This window comes from Cryptomeria japonica, unplaced genomic scaffold (genome assembly GCF_030272615.1).
Source record: "Cryptomeria japonica unplaced genomic scaffold, Sugi_1.0 HiC_scaffold_278, whole genome shotgun sequence".
Taxonomy (NCBI): Eukaryota; Viridiplantae; Streptophyta; class Pinopsida; order Cupressales; family Cupressaceae; genus Cryptomeria; species Cryptomeria japonica.
The window spans coordinates 84304-108514 of NW_026729100.1; the positions used below are offsets into that span (position 1 = coordinate 84304).

The 24211-nt window shown below is 35.0% G+C and overlaps 2 protein-coding genes across 2 annotated transcripts; both read left to right on the top strand.

Moving 5' to 3' along the window:
* The first annotated feature begins 12853 nt into the window (after nt 1-12853).
* On the top strand, nt 12854-13941 carry LOC131074742 (reticuline oxidase-like). Its single transcript, XM_058011418.2, has 2 exons — nt 12854-12873; nt 13593-13941. The coding sequence occupies exons 1-2, from the start codon at nt 12854-12856 to the stop codon at nt 13939-13941; spliced, it is 369 nt and encodes a 122-aa protein (XP_057867401.2).
* Nucleotides 13942-20984: 7043 nt separating this feature from the next.
* LOC131074743 (berberine bridge enzyme-like A) lies at nt 20985-21305 on the top strand. The gene has a single exon (XM_058011419.1). The coding sequence runs from the start codon at nt 20985-20987 to the stop codon at nt 21303-21305; it is 321 nt and encodes a 106-aa protein (XP_057867402.1).
* Nucleotides 21306-24211: the final 2906 nt, after the last annotated feature.

The following is a 24211-nucleotide window of genomic DNA, read 5'->3' on the forward strand; positions in this document are numbered from 1 at the left end:
GAAATTAAGTTTAATCGGAAGAAGAGGGAGAAACAGTAGGGCAAAGAAATGAAATTTCTGGAACAGGTATCTCACAACATCAATGCATTAATTGATTATGTCCTAGAAAAAGGAAGGAAGAGGAAAGAGCCTGAAATTTTTTGTTGAACCTATTGCATCAGACTTTGGATTAGAGGATAACACACCCTTAGCATTCAAGAGGGTATTAAGGAAGAAAGGTGAAGAGACTAAGGAAGAAGCAAGGAAGAATCTCATTAGGAAGGTTACTATCAAGGTACCGGCACAAAAGCGAGCTCCGAAGGAAACACCTTCAGCTCCACCTAGTACTAGAAGAAGAAGGAAGATGGATGACATTGATTTGGCATTGGTAATGTAACTATTATTACAACCAAGACTTGTGAAGAATTGGTTGATGAAATTACTAAGGATGGTATGTTGAAAAATGTACAATTTTATTATGAGCTTTTAGATAATGATGAACAAAGAGAAGTTGAGGAAGTCATTTTATTGTATTTGGATATATAAGAAAGCTTTGTTAGAAATTGAAAATCAAATATCGGCATAGTTATTCAAAGATTTATATGCTAGAAGATTATCAAGTATGGAGGAGGATAGGCATATAACAATTCAAGAGTTATTGGCTACTTGTGCATCCATTACTCCAAAGGAGTTGGATAGGACTCTTGAGGTTGCAGATAGGAAAATATTTCAAAGTAAGCACAGAACAATCAGTCTTATGTTAGGTAGGGTTAATGAGATAGTCATTGAGACACACAAGGCATGGGTTCGGTTCTTAGCTACAAACCCTGGTTTCTATAGTTCACTGGAAGCTAATACAGATACTTCAGACTGATAATATGATGAAACTATAAAGATCCAATCAACCACTGAGAGGGGGGATGAATCAGTAGTTTAAAAATAGATAAAATTTTCACCAAACTTATTTTCAACTTTAGAATCAACTCACAAAGTTTACCGGTTTAGTCACTCTATCAAATCTACAATTGCACATTTAAACCTTACCGGTTGACCTAATACTTCAGTGATATAATTCAACAGATCTGAAACTTAAGTATCCTTTGACCAAAACCTTAAACCACTTCACTAATACCAATAATTTAAACCACTAGTCTACAATCTATCTTCTCTCCTTAATATATAAGTCTATCAATCATATACTTTTCTCTTTTTGTCCCTCAATCATATACTTTTCTCCCCCTTTGACAGCAATGCCAAAGTGAAGGTAAACCATTATGTTTCTTATCCATGCTTCACCGATCTGCAATTAGTTGCTCCCCTTGTGGAGTAGCTCCATTCTTCACCAATCCTTCTTCAAGATTTTCAATAGGTTTCAGGATTGATATCTTCCATATCTTCTTAATTAACTTCATGTAGGGGTACAACCCCTAACTCACCTCTGAGATATTCAAATGTAGCCTTAGGTAGAGGTTTAGTAAAAATATCTGTTATTTGTTCTTTAGTGTAAACATGCTCTTGTGATACATCTTTTCTTTGAAATTTTTCTCTCATGAAATGATACTTCAGCTCTATATGCTTTGTCCTAGCATGCAACACCGGGTTCTTAGAAATATTTATAGAACTAGTGTTATCACATAAAATTCTTACTGGTTCTGATATCTTCAGCTTGAAACCTTCCAATATGTGTTTTATCCAAATTGCTTGGGTACAATTCATGTAAGGTGCAACATACTCATCTTGTGTTGTTGATTGAGATATACAACTCTGTTTCTTGCTACTCCAAGACACTAATCTGCCTCCAAGAAAAAATGCTCCTCTGGTTGTACTTTTCCTATCATCAACATTGCTTGCCCAATTTGCATCGGTATAGACTTTTAAGTCAAATTCTCTTGCATATGGATACCATAATCAATAATATGTTGTGCCTTTCAAGTATCATAAAATTCTCTTGGTTGCAATCATGTGTGACTCCTTCGGATTTTTTTGAAATCTAGCAACCAATCCTACTACATGAGCAATGTCAGGTCTATTGTGGACAATATAATGTAGCTTACCCATCATGGCTCTGTATTCCTTTTCATCAACTGGTGCAAATTCATCTTCCTTTGACAATTTATAGCCTATACCCATTGGTGTTCCAACTAGTTTACAATCTCCCATTCCAAAATTTCTTAACACATCCTTCACATACTTGGATTGTGTGATAAAAATTCCTTCCTTCATCTGTTGGGCTTGCAAACCTATGAGTTTTTCTATCTCACCTACCAATGACATCTCAAATTCATTCTTCATTTCATTACAAAATCATGACACATATCATCATTAGCTCCAAAAATGATATCATCAACAAATACCTCACTTATGAGTATTTTACATCCTTCCGTCTTGAGATATATGTTACTATCTTACTGGTTCTTTAAAAACCTATCTTTACTAAGTGAGAGTGCAATCTTTCATACCATGCTCTTGGTGCTTGTTTAATTCCATATAGTGCCTTATGTAGCTTGCACACCATATCCTTTTCTTAAGTTAATGCATAACCATCTAGTTGTTCTATGTAGACTTCTTCTTCCAATATTCCATTTAAGAATGTTGATTTCACATCCATCTTATATACCTTAAATCCTCTGTACACTGCAAATGCAAGTAGAGTCCTCACTCCTTCTAATTTTTCCATTGGTGCAAATGTCTCACCATAATCTTCACATTCCTCTTGTGCATATCCTTTGCATACCAGTCTCGTTTTATTCCTGACCACTACTCCATCTACATTCAATTTGTTTTTGAATACCCACTTTATGCCTATTACATTCTGGTTTTCCTGTCTGGGTACCAATGACCATGTATTATTCTTTTCTATTTGATCAACTTCTTCTTTCATTCCCTTGATCCAGTCTTCATCTGCAAAGGCTTCTTTTATTGTTCTAGGCTCAATGGTAGAGAACATACAAGAGTTTTCTCTTAGCCTTCTTCTAGTTAACACAACTACATTCTTGTCTCCAATAATCTAATCAGGGTTGTGATTGAGTCTGACATACCTTGGAATAACATGATCTTGGTTTCACGTTCTTCTTCTTCTTCACTTTCTTCATCTTCTATTGGACTTTCACATTCCAGTTGAACTGGGGCTTCTATGTTCAGTTCTCCAACTTCTAGCTTTGTCGGTTCCAGTTTAAAAAATAGTGTGTTTGGTTCTTCTTCTTCCTTCTACTTGTTGGTTTCTTTAGATTTTTTAGGAAATTCATCTACTCGAACATTGACACTTTCAATGATCTTCATAGTCCGGTTGTTGTAGCACTTGTAAGATTTTCTCTTGGTGGAGTAACCAAGAAATATGCCTTCATCACTTTTGGCATCAAACTTTCCAATATAATCACTTCTTTTAATAAAACATCTGCTACCAAAACCTTTCAAGTAACTGACATTCGGTGATCTACCATACCAGTATTCATAGGGTGTTTTGTCTTTACCTCTTTTGACCACTATCCAGTTCATTGTATAAACAGTTGTGCTGATAGCTTCTCTCCAAAATGTCTTAGCTACACATCCTTGAATTAACATAGTCCTGGCAGCTTCAACCACTAACCATTTGTTCCTTTCTGTAATACTATTCTGCTGTGGTATCCTTGGTATAGATAGCTACCTCTTGATCCCATTATTTTCATGGTATCTAGTGAATTCATCTAAAGTAAATTCACCACCTTTATCAATCCTTAAACATTTCTGCTTCCTTCCACTTTCATTCTCAACCAAGGCTCTAGATGCTTTAAATTTTTTGAATGCTTTTATCTTGTCTTTCAAGAATGTGACCCACATCATTCATGAGCAGACATCACTAAATATCATGAAGTACCAATCACCTTTAATACTCCTAGTCCTCATTGGTCCACATAGGTTAATATGAACCAAATCTAGCAAATGTTCAGCTAAGAAAGATTTTCTCTTGAAGGTTGAGGTTGTCATTTTCCCTAACTGACATTCCTTGCACAAAGCATTCACTGGTTTGTCATACTGTGGCAATCCTCTTACTAATTTTGACTTGCTAACTCTTAAAATGTTATCTAAATTCACATGACAAAACCTCTGATGTCAAAGCCAACTATCTTCTACTTTTGCAATCAAACAACCATTGACTTTAGAGTTTAAGTGAAATAGGTTACCTTTGGTTTTTTTTCCAGTTGAAATCAGTTAACCTTTGCTTCCAAAGATCTTGCATACTCCATTCTTGAGTTCTAATGGGTAACCTTTGTCATTGAGTTGAGCGACCCTCAAAATATTATGTTTCAAACCTTCAACCCAGTAGACATCATTTGCACTACTCTTACCATTCAAGAAAATGGATCCTTTGCCTTTCACCATGCAGGGAGAGTTATTCCCAAATCTTACAACACCTCCATCAAATTTGTCCATATTAGAGTTGAGAAAATACAACACCACAGGAGCCCAAATGATCTCTGCAAGCTGAAAAACCTATTACAAGGAGAAGTAAGGAAGCAAATCATAGAAGAAAGAAATACTCAGAAAATATGCTCAAAAAGAGAGAGCTCAATATTCACAAAAAGTGTAATGTAATAATCCTCCTTCTTACAATGAAAAGAAAGAACTCAACCTTTAATAGGTCAAGAAACCCTAAAAAGGAAAACCTAGGTTTGCACATAATAATTAATAAAAGAATTAATTATTATGCACCTAAAGTTAGCTTAAGTGTAAAAGAGATAAAGGGAACTTAAATAATTAAACAAATATTTTTTAATTAATCAAGTAAATACCTAAATACTTTAACACCCCCCCTTAAGCTGGACTGGGGGAGAAGCTAAAACCTAGAACAGCTACTGAAAGTATGAAAGATGGGTCCTGGCAACAAGGCCTGATAAGGTATCCAAATACAATGAAATTTCTATGAAATGGAGAAATAGAGAAAACCACATGGGAAAAAGCTCTACTCCAAAAAGAGATCGAAAAGAACACCACTGAAGCATGAAATAGATGCAAACACTGTCAAAGAGAAACTGTTGATCTGAAGAACCTCCACTTAAATAGAACATGACCAGGTAGAGAAGACTGTAATATATATGAGTGCCCTCAAATGACAATACTCGAATCAGATGGCAAACAAGGCAAACAACTGAAATCAAAGATGCAGATGGCATGTGAAAATAAAGCTTGAAGAGTTGATCAATCGAACCATAGAAGCATTAGAACCAATAGGACAAACCTCCCCATAATGATGAAGAGGGATAGGTACACTGAAAAGAATGAATGATAGAAATACCTTTTTATCCACTGAAAATCTAACTTTAACTTGTAATAAATGCACAACCCTAAAGGCTTTCCGGATACCCTGAATCTTCAAGAATTCATCACCAGATACTTTGATAGGAATACAATCTTCTCTAATCTCCCTCATCTACAACCATCCTTGACCTTTACAGATCTATGAAAGGGGGTTTTAAGAATCTACATGAAAAGCTTCCCCCTAAGGCCAAAATGCCTTAGTTATCAGATGAGATTCCAACACCGGAATCAAGTGTGGAGCCATTCTGAACATTTGAATCTTCCTTCTTAACCCACATCTTCTTATTCCTCTCTCTAACTTCTTCAACATTTGCTTTTCCATTTTTATCTGATTTATTCTTGTCTACTGGAGCATTCTTGCTCCTGCAATATTTTGTAGTGTGACCGGATTTGTTGCATGCATAGTAGACAACATTTCCTTGCATAGGTCTAAAGTTCATTTTATTCAATCTCATCCTGCATTAGTTAGAAATGTGTCCAAACATTCCACAAGAATAGTATCTCTTATTCTGAAAATTATTGTTCACTACTCTACACATGTTTGACTTATGACCAAAGTTGTTGCATTTGAAACATTGACCTATAAAACTAGGACCATTATTCATCCTATTATTCATCTTATTTCTGTATTGGCTTACCATATGACCAAATTTACCAAAAAAAAAAAATTTACCATTGAACTTATAGGAATTAGGTTGTCTTACCAAAGGTTTCTTGTTCTTCTCATGATTTATTTGTCTAGAATGAGAGGATTCTCCTTTCTCATATCCAATTCCTCACATGTCTTTCCCATGTCTCTAACTTTTCAACATCTCATCTAACTGGGTTGAGCTAGCTTTGAATTTTTCTTTGTACTCATTAGCAATAGAAACCTCATCTCTCAAAATTATGATTTGTCTTTCGAGTTATTGTCTATCATTCTAGCATTGCAATAATTCAAGTTTCAACTAATCATTCTCATAGTTCAACCTGCAATATTCATCAAATTTGTCCTTTAATGACTAAGTTGGATTTTCCTTATTCTTTTTCCTATATTCAATCTTCTTTATGAGCTTCATCACAATGAATTTTATCTCATTCTTCATGACTGCATTCTCTCTAGCAATATTCTCACATTCATCTGTCTTATCTTCTAGGGATTGATTGTCAATGCTTTGTTCTTCTTTTCCTTTCTCTTCTCTCTTGATCTGTTCACTTATTCCTTCAGGGATTCAATGAAATTTTCAGCTGCTTCTAGACTTCTCCTCAGACTACTCTTCTCTTTCATAGTTGCATCAAGATCTTCAAGTGTCACAGTAAGTTGCTTTTGCAAACCCGAGTCCATTGATTCAATCTTCTAGATCTTCCTGAAGCTACTAGGCTTCTTTTTGGGAACTAAGGTCTGATACCAATTGTTGGAATCAAGGAATACTAAGAGGGGGGTGAATCAGTGTTTTGCAATTTACAAACTTATTAAGTTGATTATTAAACCACCAGATGCATAAGAATGAAAGTAAAGTGCATAAACATAAAGCAATCAACCACACAACCATAACACCAATATTTTATGTGGAAACTCAAAAAGGGAAAAACCATGGTGGGATTTGAACCCATGATATTATTATACTATAGGCAGAAGTACAATAATATTACATAAGGGGAATGCACTTGAATTCAGGCACACTACCTAGAGCTCACTGCTCAAATACAAAATAGGGTTTCAACCCAAAGGAAGGTTCACTGCCTTACAAGAGATTACAATTGATTACAATAATGAATGAACTGAAGTATATCATCTACATATGCCTAAAATTTGTTACGGTTAGGCTCAAATTGACTTTTGTAGCTATTCTTCTTATCTGCTCTATTTTCTTGCTTTGTCTTACACCAGAGCACTAAACCTTTAATAACATTCACCAACCTTTGCAAATTCTCTCATAAGGACTTCTCAAACATTCTCCTCACCCATAAAAATTCTCAAATGAATTGGTCTTATATATCTGCATAAATAAAATGAATCATTTACCATGTCAGCTTCCAAAAGTTGCATAACACGCAACATGAAACGTGTAACCTTAGGTCGGGTATCTGCCTACAAATCCATATGCGGATCTAAAAAAAATGATAAAAATCTTCATACATGTCGACCCAATCACCTTGAACATGTAACCAATCACTGAAATCAACCCTAGATTACGCAACACATGTTACACCAAAATATCTCTAGTCGAACTAAATTACTGTATACCAAACCTTCAATCTTGCTTATGAATCAAACCCAGATACTAGGATCACAAAACAAGCTACCGCGAATCTCAAATCATTTTCCTTTATCACCACAACCAGAATTACACCACCAAAATCAAGATGTGCACAATGATCTCATGCTCTACCGGTTATTGTATTCCACATTCCAGACTTACACCTTATGAACAATATGACTTTCGGTAAATCAAATCTATGTACACCGGATATGATTTCTTAACTGGGTTTCCATCAATGACAACTCCTAAGCATCAATCATGCATCAATGTTCACCGGAACGGTGTCTCTTGCCAATAGTCACCATCATGCTTAGAAGAACCAAAAACCCTAAGATCACCAGTAAAACTATAAAAAATTAAAGATCGAGGAATGCTTTGCAAAAGCAATTTCAAAAAATTTCCATTTTTGAAATGTTTTTATTTTTGAAAAAAATCTTTTTTTGGCAAGTTTCTATTTTGGAAAGTTTCTATTTTTGAAAAGCTTCTATTTTGGAAACTTTCTATTTTCATAAACTTTCTATTTTTTTAAAAGCTACTATTTTTGGAAAATTTTCAATTTTGGGGTCCCTTCAAGCCTTCCAAACCATAAAATGCAACAATTGGTATTTCACTCATATCTTCACTATACGAAGTCAAAATTGGGAAAACAAGATATTGTTAGATAGCTAGTTTTGGCATCAATCTTATTCTACATGTGGTTTGACCAAATTCTATACCAATTTTCTATACCAAGCCTCAAAAGTTAGCTTTCAGTCTTGCACTTCTAGAGTCATAACTTACACATTTGGACTTCGTTTTTCAACTTGCATACATCATCGAAAAGCTCTCAAAGTTTCCTATTCAAATTTCAAGTCTTTTTTTGTAAAATATTTATCAAATATTCAAAGATCTCAATTTTGTCCTTTTAGGCTACATGAAAATTGGGTCTCTATTTGTATTGAGGGTTTCTTTCTTTGTATCATTTTTTGAGATTATCTCAATGAGTGAATCATGTATAAGAGTTGTAGGTATAAATATTATGGAAGCAATCAACATGGACATGAAATTTGTCCTAATTTCTCATAGGATGCTTTTGAACTCTTTCTTTAGTGTGCATTAAAATCTCAAGTTGCTCCTTCTCCACCAACAAAAACAGTTGTTGTACCTTCATTGATTGAGACCCTTATTCCTATTAAGCTAGATAATTCATCTATTTGTTTTCCTCATTTGTATTCATATTTGATGGACATTTCTTCATTATTGTGGAGTTTCATATTTTAAATTTGGAGGACACATTTGAGGGTTTATCTCTCTCATTTGATGATAGCCATAACACAACTATTGTCACATAATGTTTGTCTTTTGAGCTTGTTCAAAATCAGTTTTCACCAGTTCCTTATTTATCACCTTCTATTGTGATTGGGCATGTACCTAATTGGCTTGTGGCATCTTTAACATCCAAGGACTTCACGACATATGATCCATTTTCAGTGACAACATCATATATTTAGATTTGATTCCTACATCTACTTGTTTATGGGAGTGGCTTCTCATATCTCCAATGGAGTGGTTTCTTGGAAAAGGAAGACATGTTGTTTGCAAGAAGTGGATCATATTCTATCTTTAGTTCTTCGTCGCTAGCAATGGAGCTACTTGTACTTTAGAGGGATCCTTATCCTCATTCTCTCTCTTATTGGGGAATATTCATTGTACTTCTATGACTGATTTTGTACTTGGGGGGTCACTTGGAGTGCTTGATCTTAGTCACATGTAGTACCTTTTTCATTGCATCTCTCACTTTTGGAGATGGTTTTTTTCCCATGTGGTTTTTCTCTTTTTTTCCATTTAGAGAGAGTTCATTAGTGTGAGTTGCATTGGTTTGTACATGAGTACCTAATTAGGCCTTTGTTTGTCGTGACTCATTCATGCATTCATTTTGCATTCATTGTTAGCTCTTTAGCTTATCCCTAAGTTAATCTTAAGGGGGGTGTTCGAGTAATTTTAAGATAATTAAATTATTTATTAATTAGGTCCTTTAATTTCTTTTTCACTTAAGTTAAACTTAGGTGCTTTATTTTATCTAGGTGTTACACTTTTAAAGTCTAAGTTCACTTAGAGGCACTTCTAGTTAGCTTTTATAGCTCATAGTTGAGCTTAATTGAGCTCCTACTTTGAATTGCTTCGATTCTTCTAATTTTAGGATTAGAGCATCTCCTATTTTCTATAAAGCAATTCCTTCATTTATTGTAATTGTACCTTCAATATCGAATGGTAATTTTTATAATACAATAATATAGAGTTCTTTGGTTGTTATATAGCACACAATCTTTGCTTGATCTCTTTTGTGTGATAGATGTTTTGTTTTAATTGCAGACGATTCTTGGATCCTATTCTTGATTATCAGCTTCTACACTATACACATCCCTTTAACTCTAGATCTTCTTCTTTCCCTATCCCTCTTTATCTAATAAGTTATCTCCCCCTCTCTTACCCTCTCCTCTCTCTCTACCTCTCTCTCCCTCTATCATATTCACTCCACCTATCTCTCCATCTCTCTACCTTTCTCTGACTCCTCTCTCTTTCTATCCATATCTTTTTCTATAACTATCTCCCTATATCTCTATGTATCTCCCTCTCTCAATCTCTCCCCCTCTCTCACTCCTCTCTCTCTTTCTATTCATATCTTTCTATACCTCAATCTCCCTCTATCACCCCCCCTCTCTACTTATCTGTCTCCCTTTATCTCTCTCCCTCTCTCTATCTCTCCCCTTTATCTCTCCTCATCTCTCCCTCCCCCTTTCTCCCTCCCTATCCCCTATCTATCTCTCTATCTCTCTTTTTCTCTTCCTAAACTTATTCATCTCTATCTCTCCTCTTTATCTCTCCCTTTCTCTTTCTCCCCTTATTTCTCCCTCCTATCAATCTCTTCCTCTTCCCATCTCTATTTTTTTGTCTCTCTATCTATCCCTTTGTCTCTATATCTCCTTGTATATCTATCTCCCTATCATTCTATTTCAACATCTATGTCTCTATCTATCTCTCCATCTCCCTCTTCCTCTATATGTATTTATCTCTTCCTCTCTAGCTCTCCCTATATATTTCCCTATCCTTCTCTATCTTTATCTCTCCCTTTAACTCTATCTATCTATCTATTTTTCTCCCTCTATCTTTCTCTCTCGCCCTCTTCGTAACACTTTCTTTGTTCATCAGTTTCAATCTCTATCTTCATAATTCAATCTCTCCCTCTCTTACCATATCTCTATCTATCGCTATATATCTATCCCCCCCTCTCTCTCACTTTATCTCTCTCATTCCTCTTTATATCCCTCTACTTCTCCATATCCATCTCCATCTCTATCTCTATCCCATATCTCTATCTCCTTTCCTCTCTGTGTCTCTTACTCTTCCCCTTCTATCTCTCCCTCCTTCTATCTCTATCTCTCCCTATCTTTGTCTTCCCTCTCTCTTCGTATTGGTAATGGAACGTGATTATCTTCCTAGTTTAGAGGTTTTATTTCAGCCATGTTTAGGCCCTTATAATTGTATGCACAGTTGATTTAAAACTCTCACTTCTCCATTGTTACCTCTATTACATAAACATCATTTTCTAAATGGCCTACCAATTGACTTCATGTATTGCACAAATGTATACAAAAACATAACAAATTTATTTTAATTGACCTTCTACATATCTTTGGCGTACCCATTGGACACCAAGATGTGATTGCTAGTCAATATATTATTATTGAAAACATTAATATCAACATGAACACAAAATTTAAATAGGAAATAAACGTGGGTATGCTGATTTCGGTCACAATAATACCAAACCCGTCTATAGGTACGTGATGTCATGAACGGGATAGATTCGATACAATGCAATGGGTCTTATTAAAATGTTATGAACATATTATTATAGTGTTTTATGTAGACTTACATATGGTAACGATAACATCGTTTACGAGTATGCGTGTTGATTAGAGAAAGCGTAACTTGCCATGTATGTAAGTGGGTTAGCCTTGAATTTTTTAATCATTTTCCACAGAGATTTAAATCTCCTCGTCGAATTCTAATGAACACGTGCATTTGACTCCATAGAAAATGGGCAGGGAAAGAAAGTTTAGATTCGAAATTGCAAACATTCATTGACGGTAAGGTAGTCTACAATTCATCGCAGATTTGTCGCAGTTGTTCGTTATATTATAAAATTCATTGTTACCGGTTTGAACCAGAACATATTCATATTGTGGAAAAGAATAAAGCATTTACATCTACATTACCGTGTTATCACGTACTTACACATGTTTAATATGAATGAGAGAACTCCAAAAGAGTGTCGTACGAGAATTATATAACCACAACTAATGTGGTAAATCCACCAATGCTGACAAAAGCCATGCACTCCGCGCGCCATTAAAGACTAAGATTGTAAATAAAAATTGGAACACAGAGCGTTTTAAAACTTAACTAAAATGAATGTATTCAGGGTTACGCCTGGAAATTGACAATTCTTATTCTGATATTATTTTTAGTTAATCGGCGTTTACCCAAAACAAACAATGAAAATATAAGGGCAGGAGTTAATTAAGCACCATATGAACCTGCGGCAAAGCCATTTTAAGTTACAGTTGATCCACCAGCATTTCGTCCAGCATCCCTTCCTGTTGTTTACCTCGTTGGCCGTTAACCAGCACCCGCCCTACAATTCTATGGGGACCAGTAACAAAGCTAGCAGCGAGAAGGGCAGGAGTTAATTAAGCACCATATGAACCTGCGGCAAAGCCATATTAAGTTACAGTTGATCCACCAGCATTTCGTCCAGCATCCCTTCCTGTTGTTTACCTCGTTGGCCGTTAACCAGCACCCGCGCTACAATTCTATGGAGACCTTGAATCATTTGATCCCAGAGAGGGAGAGTCAAAGGGATTGGGGTGAGAATAAATAATGCGAGATAAAAGTTGGAAGCAAGCCGAGGCAAGAGCAACCAAGGTGATAAAGACAGGAGCAAGGCCCACATAAACAAGGGTAAAGGCACCTAAGGCAGCAGGAAGAGAGGCAGGTCGAGAGCCCTCAGGAATATATGGCCAGTCACATCCCTTCCAGTTTGAGCGCCTATGTCATACCTTTCAATTGCATATCCAGATCCTGTAACAGAACCTCCAGCAGCGGGGCAGTTTCATAAACAGAGCAAGCCCCAGCAGACCGGGCTGTTCCTATCAGTGATGTTCCGACATCTGCCATTGTTCCTAGGCCCCGTCTTTTTTATAAATGATGCTTCGAAAAGAATTGCTATAGTTACCCCGCCCTATTCTAAAGGAGCACCCTCATCCGACTAAAGGAGGGTGAGGAAAGTGAGAATGATTACACAATATCAAAGGCAAGAGGCTACTTCACGAAAAATATCAGAGATAAACGATTCTCAATTATATTGGCTATAAAAAAGGCGATTAGTATTTTAAACTTTTATGATTGTATTCGAAATTATAATTATGGTCTGAGGAACCAAATTATTGATATATACTAACTCGAAAAGCCGATTGTAGTTGGTCGTAGTGGTAAGCCTGAATTTCTAGATCGTTAAGTCATATTTTTAGGGCAGTTTCGGGCCATTCAAAAGGTTCAAAAGCTCAAGCGTGCTTATCACATTTTTAGTTTAAAAAAATAAAAAATCGAGAGTTTACAGATTCTACTCTAGTTGTAAAGTCAAGATCCACCGTGTTGCAAGCTTATCTGAAAGAATTGGTCACACCTGTTAACAGACACAAAACTGCTGTCTATAAATTTAAGATTGAAGAGCATAAACACAAAGCATCTGTTATAGATAGCTAGTGTAAGAAATGGCCTGCTTTTGTGCGCTTTTGATTCTAATTATCGCATTCTACACCGCTGCCACATCACCAAAAAATGGAGATAGTTGTCATGCTTGCATGCAAGCGGCCTAACCAACGCTACAACCATCTCCTCTGCTTCTGAATTTTATTCTCTTCTGAAGTTCTCCGCCCAAAATCTTCAATTCACAGAGCCTCAGACACCAAGCCCATAAGTTATCATTATTCCTGAAAGCCAAAGCCAATTGGATGAATCCGTGGTGTGCAGCATACAATACGGGTGGGAGATTCGTGTGCGAAGTGGAGGACACAGCTACGGCGGGCTGTCCTACACGTCCGACGTGCCCTTCGTAAAATCACAGACGGCTTGGGTGGAAGCGGGTGCAACTTTGGGTGAAGTCTACTTTGTCATTTCGTTTCCTGCTGGGGTTTGCCACACGGTTGGATCCGGCGGTCATATTGCTGGCGGAGGGCTTAGCTTCCTGTCGAGAAAATACGGCCTTGTGGCCGATAATGTGTTGGATACACTGCTGATAAATGCGTCAGGGAAGGTGATGGATAAGAACACAAGGCGGCGGCGGCGGGAGCTGGGGAGCTGTCACGGAGGCTGTCCATAGATGGCAATACGTGGGTCCTCAAATGGAGGAAGATATCTTCATGCGAGTACAGTTCTTCGGCATAAAAGTGAACAACAGCACAACCATCAGAGCGTCGTTCCATGGAATATACCTGGGACGTCAGCCCGAGCTGCTGAATAAAATGGGCAAGATCTTCCTGTAGTTGGGAATGGTGGCTGCAGATTGTAAAGAAATGAGATGGATAGAGACAATCGGCAACTTTGATAGCACGAACGTGAGCCAATTGACAAACAGATATTATACAAACAAAGTTTTTTTCAAAATCAAGTCAGATTTCGGGAAAACCCCACTGTCGAAACCTGCTCTGAGAGGACTGTGGCCGATTATGGAGGAGGAGGTGAGCTAACCCTCCCAAGGGCTCTTCAATGTGGAACCTGCGAAGTAAATGATGGGTCCCATGAACTATTCTGGGAATATTCATGGAATGGTTATACACCCTTAAAAATAAATATCTCTGAACTTAAAATTGCTAAGGGCATCATGTCTTCAAATTGGGGGACCAAGGTTAATGACTACATCGAATTTCCCAAACCAAATCAATCTATAGCTAGATGGAAGGACATTAATTCTTTGTCACTGGAATCTCATGAAAAAGATCCCATCAACAGCACCTTGGAATCTAGAATAATCATACCTTCTACACAATACGACAAACTTGTTTGAGCCCCTTCAAACTCAGGCAAGAACTCTGTCGAGCAAGGCTATCAATCTCTAATGTCTCATAGACAATTGACATATCAAAAAAGGGATTATTCTATCGTTTTTTTAATGATACGATTCTCCCAAAAATAGGGTGTTTCTCTTGGCTAGTACTAAAAAATAGAATTCTCACAAGTACAAAACTCACTAAAATGAGAATTGTAGAACTATTCACATGTGTTTAACGCGAGGGGCACTTGGAGGATGTTGACCACTTATTTGATAACTACATCTTTAGCTAGCTATACTCATTAGCTATTATATAGAATCAAGATTGTATGCTCCATTGCTCAACAATGTCTGGACTTGTTTTCTAGCGGGCCAATCTTGTACAAATCATCTTTCTTTGCTTGCTTCTAGAATTTAGCTCCACCAATGATAGTGTGGGGGTATTTGGTGGGAATTAGATATGACAATCTTTAGAAAACAAGTATTCGAGCCACACTCAGTTATTTCCAATGTTGTGAAAACTATTACAGTGGTAGTTAATACATATGTTAAAAATCTTAAAACCATAGGTTTGCCCTTTTATAGATTGGGATGCTCATTTGGTTAAGATTTTGAAAGACCTCAAAATCTCCTACAAAAATGCTCCAAGGGATCAAAGTGATCAAAAGATAGATCTAAAATAAATTTCTTGGATCCCCCCTCCTAAAGACCTATACAAGTTGAATTTCGATGTAGCCTCTCTTGGTAACTTAGGCTTATCAAGGTGTGAGTGTGTTGTCAAAGATTACAGGGGACACATCATGAAAATAATAGATGCTAATATCCCTCCTAGAACAAACAATTTCGTAGCGGCTTTTTCACTTTTAAGAGGGATTACATTAGCTATGGAGATAAGCATTTAGAAACTCATTATTGAGGGAGATTCCTTGCTCATCGTAAATGCAAGTAAATGGAGAAGAGCTAACAACTATAACATTACACACATACTCTAAAATGTCTAGGATAGTCTAAACCATCTTGAATCTTTTTAGATTGTGCATACCTACAGAGAAGGGAACAAGCTAGTGGATTGGCTAGCAAATCAAGGATGCATACAACCTATGAATTTAAAAATAGTACTAATGGAAGTAGATGTTGTCAAGTTTCTAGCAATGGGTGAAATTTTACAAAGAGATAGAGAAAGATCTCAGGTGTGCCCAAAACTATAAACTCTTTAGAAATAGTTATGGATGAGCAAAATACAAGAACAAAGACATGGTGATTTGGATGGTCCCTATTGGTTACTTCCAAATTAAAAAGGGTAACTTCACATTAGTTACATTATTCTCTCCCATCAACATCAACATAGGTATGGTTGGACTTTAAAAATAAATCATTTAGTTGTGGTGACAAAGGGTTTGTAGCAAGGAAAACATGGGCCCAATCATGTCAAATAAGAACCCATCTACTTTGAATCTTAAAACATAGGATCACGACCACTCAAAGCTTTATGTTTGAAGGGATCACATACCAATAGGTGCAAATAGACATAATCTGTTAAAAGACCATTTTTGGCATCTCGTATACCTAGATATTTAGAGGTAGCTAAAACCACATGGCATAGATGGAAATATGTTTTCTAACATGGAAAGCCCTCATAAAACAAGGATAGAATCCCTATTTATCAAAAATCCAACATGTTTCCAGTAGTGCCTTTTGGCACAGGCCAAAATTATGTGCCAACTTTCTAAATAATAGATAGAGGCAATAACATTTATTTCATTGATTATGAAATAATCATTATTTCCACACTTCCTAAGAATAGGTAGCCTTTTCATCAAATTTATTAATTCCCTTGTCAATTGAGTTGGCGAATGTAGGAAGTATCATTCTTTGGTAGGGTTATTCCTAGATTTGATGGTCACTAGCTCATTTATAGCCTAAAATGCTGCCACACTGACCCCAAATTTTAATTCCTATAGATTTGGAGCCATGTGTTGCTATCCTTTATGTGGTTTATGTTAGGCTTATGTACCCCTCTTTCACTCTGATATCTTTTCACCATACATTCAAATGACATGGGCTTTATTGTGGTGCAATATATGGTGGCAACCTCTCCATTTCCCAATATATTTCCCTATGAAATTTCTTAGGTTTGATATTTAAAGTTATTGTGTTTTCCTTTAGGTGTTTTTTAATCTCTCTCTTGCTTTTCTGCATTATGAATATCTCCCCATCAATAAGTGCATAAATTTGCCCATCCTTGATGAAGAAATTATAGAATTAAAGGAATACTTGAAGGTAATACTTAGAAAAAACTTTTCCCTTCAATGCCACTATGTTGAGTGGGATATTAGAGTAGCCATTGATGTTAACCTATAGGAATCCTATCCCCGTATTATTTATCCCACTCATGTGGCTAGTGTGTTTATTTCAAATGTTATGGATCTCATGTAGTCCTCTTCCATAGTTTCTTACCTCACTACAAACTACTTAGGCAATTATCCCCAAAGTAGCCTAGCCTCTACTATTAAGGGATATGATCTTCATTTAGGAAAGGATTTAGTGGGTGAGCTATTATGTTGGAAAGACCTTTGCAAAAACTCTATTTTTATTTGTATTTATACAACTCTCAAGTTGTCCCTAAATCTTAAAGATGATAGGGTTCTCCTAGATGCCATCTCAACCCATAAAAGGGAATTGGGTGAATCCCCATGTAGCAACATTTTTGATAGATATGAAGCCATGTTCCTTCTCATTACCCACAAATAGCATTCCCTAGCTCATCCCTATAACCTATTCTATGACGGGGTAGAGATTGGACTGATTATTGCTTAGGACCTGTAGGGTACATATCATAACTGTCCACTTAATGGAGCAAGGGGAGATAAGAACATGACCAAAGCGTAGAACAATTCTAATTTTCTATAGGGAGATGTAGATATTCATGGTGGATATTTTGTGCTAGATGATATTTTCATTCATTGATATGCAGGAAATGTTGTTGGGACTGTGACTTTAGAGAATGGTCCTTCCTTGAGCCTCGATGTTTTTTTTGGTGTAGATGATGAAGAGGAAGCACATGACTATAACACCATTGTGGATATGAAAATGATGGATTATATTTTTTCCACATAGAAGGTTATAGCTTGTGATTTTCTAGTTCTAAATGACATTGTGCAGGCTATGCCAATTAAGTTTTCTTAAAGGGGTGTTTTATTTTCTTTTGTGTTTTTATTCTGCTAATGGTGTATATATGTTTTCTTTGCCCAAAATTTCATTGAGATCTCCTTTTGTAAATTGTAAGAGACTCAATTTGATTTATAGGGGGATGGATAAGAAATCATTGGTCTATGTTTATATGTTTTTGTTAAATATTTTTAAGGGACATCTATATTGGCAGATCTATACTTAGCCAATACCCAGATCAAGAAATATCAACAGATATAGGAAAGTTGATAGATAGTATGGATACTATTGATATATATATTCTATACAATGTAATATTGTCTCAAATATTTAATACCAATCTAGAAGTATAGGCCTTTGGCCTTTTGCTAAAAAATTAAAAAAGAACAATGTTTAATATCAAAGTAACATAGTTTTCAATATAATGTTTTCCAAAATAGATATAAATATAAATTCTTATTATAGATGTTTTATAATTTAAAAGAACTCCAAAGGAAATATATAACATGGTAAATTGAATAACATAAACAAATTATTAGAGCAAAGCTCCCAAGCTAGGAACAATGATTGCTAGAACTTCCATAAACAAAGAAAATATTTAAATCACTAGAAAATGATATGATATTAATATGTTTACTAATGTACAATAGCTCTTCTTATAAAGGGAAGAGTAAGAGAGGGAGCACTTATGATGTCTGATGGTTGCTACAATTACCTACCAACTATTGACACAAAATACTAAGTGTATGTAAATAAAAAAATATTAAACCTTACCTAACACCTAGAAAGACACAATGATACATAAATAAACTTAAGCACAATGAGTAAATAATAATTTACTCTAACACAAATAAATCAATCATATTTTGATAAAATTATTATATTATATTCTCAGTGCCTTTATTATCAAGCATTTCGAATACTTATTTGAATCTTGAGCATTTTGAACAGTCATTCTCACTCTAAGAAGATTTCAGTAGCCCTAGTCATCGTAGCTATAACACATTGTTGCGGAACTAAATATTATTCAAGACCACCATACATGCTTCTCTATAATAAACATAGAAGGCACTCCAGAGTAAATACTTAGCATGCATACAACATGCTCCAAAGTATTTACTCAACATGTACAATAGTCCTAGACAAGACAATCTTTAGTGTAATTTATACCTCACATTAAACACACACTATGTGCCCCCTTCTCAAGTATAACATAAATGATTTATATAACATTTTAAGTGGTAGTTTTTAAACCATTAAAACCTTTCACAATAGTTTTCAATTGATAACTATTTAATAGGATAGTATTCCTCTCCCTTTCTAAAGGTTTTTTTAATAAATATTCTTTATTGTTCTATCTTTTTATTAGATGATCATAATATCCTTTAATTTTATCTCCCTTTAACTTTGAAGTGGTCTTTCATTACTTTATCTTCTCTTGGAAAAAATTCAAATAACCATTCTCCCCCTCTAAATTAGTTATTGTTCTTAGTAGCATGAGGTGTATTTGCATCAAAACTAAAAATATACATTTTTTTTTTTAAAATTGAAGATTGTAAACCAATTTTATTAATACAAAATAATAAAAAAAAATTAAAATTGAAGATTGTAAACCAATATAGCCAATCTAGGATAACCATTTAATAACATCTAGTACATCGAGAAGCCAACATATTCGAGTCTGAAATAGCATATACTAAGCACTACTAGAAGCATATACATATAGAGTGTCTCCAAATAAATAAAATGTATAATTTATTATTGTATACGATGAAAAATGATGATGATAAACTATTCCAAAACCAGAAGGATCCAACCACAACAAACCCTAGTCCTAAAATAAAACATTCACCATACACCAATGAAAATATTTAAGAACATTCAAATCAACAAATTAAGTAATAATACCATTCACATGCCAAGTAGGGTTTTAATCCCCATTATCTCCTATCTCTATTGATCTTGTTTCATATATTTTCTCTCATATTTTTTATATGCTCAAGAGCTCAACAAAGAACAGATTATGGTTGTGAAATCCCTTGATTGCAAAAAGGCTTGATAGTCGCATAAAGTACTGATTAGTGTTGATAATGATGAAAGAATCCTCTTATATAGTAAAATAATGAAGGGGGTAGGTAGAGGAAAATTAAGAGATGAATGACATGTGTCATAGAAGAAAAAGATAATAAATTAAATAAATAAATAAAGATTTATTTAATTAATAGAAGACTTAAGATTAAATAATTAAATAGGACAATTTTAGGTGTCTACAATTATCATTAATCATCATTTCTTGTCTTGCTCCACATCATCAACATCATCCATCTTCCCTTCAGCTTTATCTTCCAACTAAAAATCAACATATTGTTCCTCAACTTCCTTCTATTGTTCTTCCTCTTCAACCAACTAATCAAAATCCTCACCTTGTTGTTCCTCCTCTTCTTGTTGCTTCTCTTCCTCTTCCTGCTAAGCCTCACTGATTCCCACCTATTTTTCCTTCTACCTTTATCTTGATGCTTTGACTATCCCTTACATTCCTTGAAGGATTCATAAGTTCCTAGAGGAGGAGAAATCATTTCCCAACTTGTGGTGTCAAAGTTATAATGCGACACCTCCATGTATCTAACGGTTGCATCCCTTCTGAGTTGATACTAATGCTCCATGATGTACACATTCTAGAAATTTTTAATATTCTTCATGGAATTTTTTATCCACTTGTATGAAGTCTTGAGGCCAATAATTTGCTTTCTTAATGTCTTCTTTGAAAGAGGGGGGTCCCTCTTCTATCATATTTATAAATCTATCTACTAATAATTTAAGGGTTAGTGACCTGCTCAATATTCAATAAGGATGCAAATCTAAGAGTAGATCTAGTAAGAACTCTATCCTTACCTTGCCAGAGACGTTCATTATGCTTTTTCCAAAAGACCCATAATATTTTCGTGGAAAGACAAAATCAAAATATATTATGCCCTTTTTAAGCCCTTTAAAATGACCAGTTACAATTTTAGACCAAGACTTCATATCACATAAGTTCCAGCCATCAATCTGACTCATGAACAAGGAATAGATAGAGATTTCATACTGACAATTGAAGAACAGATGCATATAATTTTTAGAACATCCACAAACAAGACACATGACAGCCCTATCATCAAAAACATTATAGAACAAAACCTATTAGGATATAATATCTAGGAGGAATTATGAACAAGATACCATCGACTGCATTGCCGTTTCCTCAGCGGAAGGGGACACTGTTCAACATTCAGTATAAGGTAGCCTGGACCAACAGAAGTGTGGATGATCGCTACATTGAATGGATGAGGAAGCTTTACAAATACATGGAGCCTTATGTGTCCCATTCCCCAAGGGCTGCGTACGTGAACTATCTCGACCTTGATCTGGGTAGTCCCTTCAACGGGAATGCTTCAGTTGAAGAGGTGAGAGCTTGGGGTGAGAGGTATTTTCATCACAATTACGATAGGCTTGTCAAGGCAAAAACTCAGGTGTATCCCAAAAACTAGTTCAGAAATTCTTAGAGCATTCCTCCTCTCGCAAAGTAGTGTTTATTCTTTTTATGTCTATTGACATAATAAGGAGCTCTTTAAAGCTAAGATAGAGTTGATTTGCTTTATGAGCCACACTCTTAACTCACCAGTCAAAATTTTTTAAGCTTTATAGCTCTTCAATCTTACAATAATACATTCAATTCTATTTGTGTTACAAGGCCTCTACATATTAAGGGACCTTCTACCCTTTAAATTTAATTTCGTGTAAAATTATTTGTGAAATTTAATATCTTGTTATATTTTAAATGATATATTTATAATATATATCTTTTAAAATTTATATAAAAATTGTGAAGGGATTATTTTTTCCTAGAAATTGACATATAACATAACATTGTGAATGCATTCTCTCTAAAATGGGTAAGATTGTCTTACCTAGTGCAACTCTAGCTATGAAGATATTTGTAATATACTAGGACGATTTCTCAAGTTATCCCTTAATACTAGTGTCTTCTCCCATTAATCTAATACTAGGATTTTTGTGGATTTAGATCTTTCCAAACAACTTCCTACTGAGATATCCCTACAAGTGGGTGAGCTATCATGGAAACAAATTTTGGACTAAGATTTTTGTGGATTTATATCTTTCCAAACAACTTCCTACAAGATATCCCTAAAAGTGGGTGAGCTATCATGGAAACAAATTTTGGACTATGAGGGCATTCCTTTTTGGTGTTGCCAGTACTTTTCAATAAGACATTTTTTGTCTTCTTGCACCCATGGTTCTCGACAACACTCTTCTCCAAGCTGGTGGAAGGATACTGACAGCGACCATCTAATGGTATTTCCTACTATTTCTAATTCAAGGTATGATTTCGTAGGGGACTCAATGCATCCTTCTGCTACGAGTTTGTCTATCTCGGCTACCAAGTCCCCTGTTCCTACTCCCCTTGTGGTGGCTTAGTTGGCTAGTCTCTCTAGCTCCCGGACTCATCCCATTTGTGGTTCTCGATTCCCTTTCTGAAATGTCATATTCATTCTCCAAACTTGGTGTCTCCTCTTGGTGACTCGCAGTAGCATTGGATGGCTCCTCCAACACTAGTCCAATAACTTCTGTCGACAAAGATGCCTCATCGTGGACTGTTGGTCACCGTAAGAAGAAAGTATTTGTGTCTTACTATTCAAAAAACTTAGGTTGTTCCATTGGGTCCACTACTAGGTCCCAACTTAAATTTCAGTTAAGTTAGTTGTTCATGTCTATTCATATGTTTGGTTTTTAATCTATCCCTTTGTTCATGGTTGTACTAAAAATGGAAGCAACTTTGTTGTTTTTTGGCTAGTTGTCCTATTATTGTTATTTTGATGTTTCGTTCATTTGCTTATGCTCCAAGCCTGTTTGTCTAATCTCTAGTTGGTTGGGTTCCTTCCCCACATACTTTAATCAAACACATTGGGCATCGTGAGATTAACTCTTTTTTAAAACACTTATTCATAGTATTCAATTGCTAAAATATCTTTTAGGTCAATGCAAAAATATTCTTTAAGAAAATATTAAATTATTTAACTTTAAAACAAAAATAATGATTAAAATTTGATTGAAGATCATTTTAAAACGTATTTAAAAATAGAGATAATTATCTCATCTTATATTCTTATATTTTTCTAAAGAGCATAAAGCTATAAAGAATTACTTTTCTTCCATTTAAAATATAAATAGAATTCTTATCCTCGATTTTTTAATATTTAAGTTTTATTTACTAATTTTTAAATTCTTATGTAAATAAGTTCTTCACATCACCTTGTACAGCTGTAGAAATTTTCTTTGCATTAATAAATATTTAATGAAATACTTCTACACAGACCTTTGAGTCACTATAAATTAAATATGGATTGATGATGATTGATCAAAATTGTATTTAGTTGAAGTCTATAAAAAATATAACATCAAAATTTAATCAAAATTTATTTATAAAAGATCAATATAAAAGAAATAAGAGGAGAATCCATCAAAGAAATAGCAAATCTAATAATAATTATATGAGAGATAGTTTTATTAGGCTCAATGAAATGACAAATCATAAGATTTTATGATTAATTACATAAAATCCCATGTGTACTAGGCCTACAAAATCGAGTAATAAAATACCAATCCCATATCTAAATGATAGAATTAACAAGATGAATCAAACGATTGTAACTTTATACCACTCAAATGGAGTCCAAACTCATTTATCAATAAGGTATCATTACAAGTATATATTATAATTAAGAAGTTAAAAAGATTTATCATTTAAAGAAACATGTATAAGCCTAATCATAACCATCATGTTAAAAATATTAAAATATTTAATAAGAGGTAATTTAATCATGCAATGAAGATGCAATGAAGGAGGATATATGAGAGTTTCACTGAAAACCAAATGAAGAGATAAATAAGTATCACCATCATTGGAAGAACTAGGTAAAAGAATGGCACACATATCTTCAATACCTACATGAGACATAAGAGAGTAATTATTACAATATGCATCATCATGTATAGGAGGAGGAAAATCCATGAAGTTGGCCATAGGGTTAACATAAAAAGAAAAATTATAATTGCATTACAATGTCATGGAGTTAAATAGTTGTGATGTCTCTAGCATCAGGCCAATTGGTTAATCAAGAAAAATCTGATATCTTTCCCTTTCACATTGACCCCCCTTGGAAAGATTGGTCCATTGCCTTGTTCATATCTTGGCCTTCCTCTAGATAAAGGGACAAGATCAAATAATTTTTGGAATAAATTTGGAGAAAATATGGATAACAAGATGACATCATGGAAGGGAAAATGATTATCAAGGGCAACAAAAACTCCTCTTCTAAAAGAAGTCTTCTCTTCTCTACCAATATATCAAATGTCATGTCTCCCCCTCTCAGTT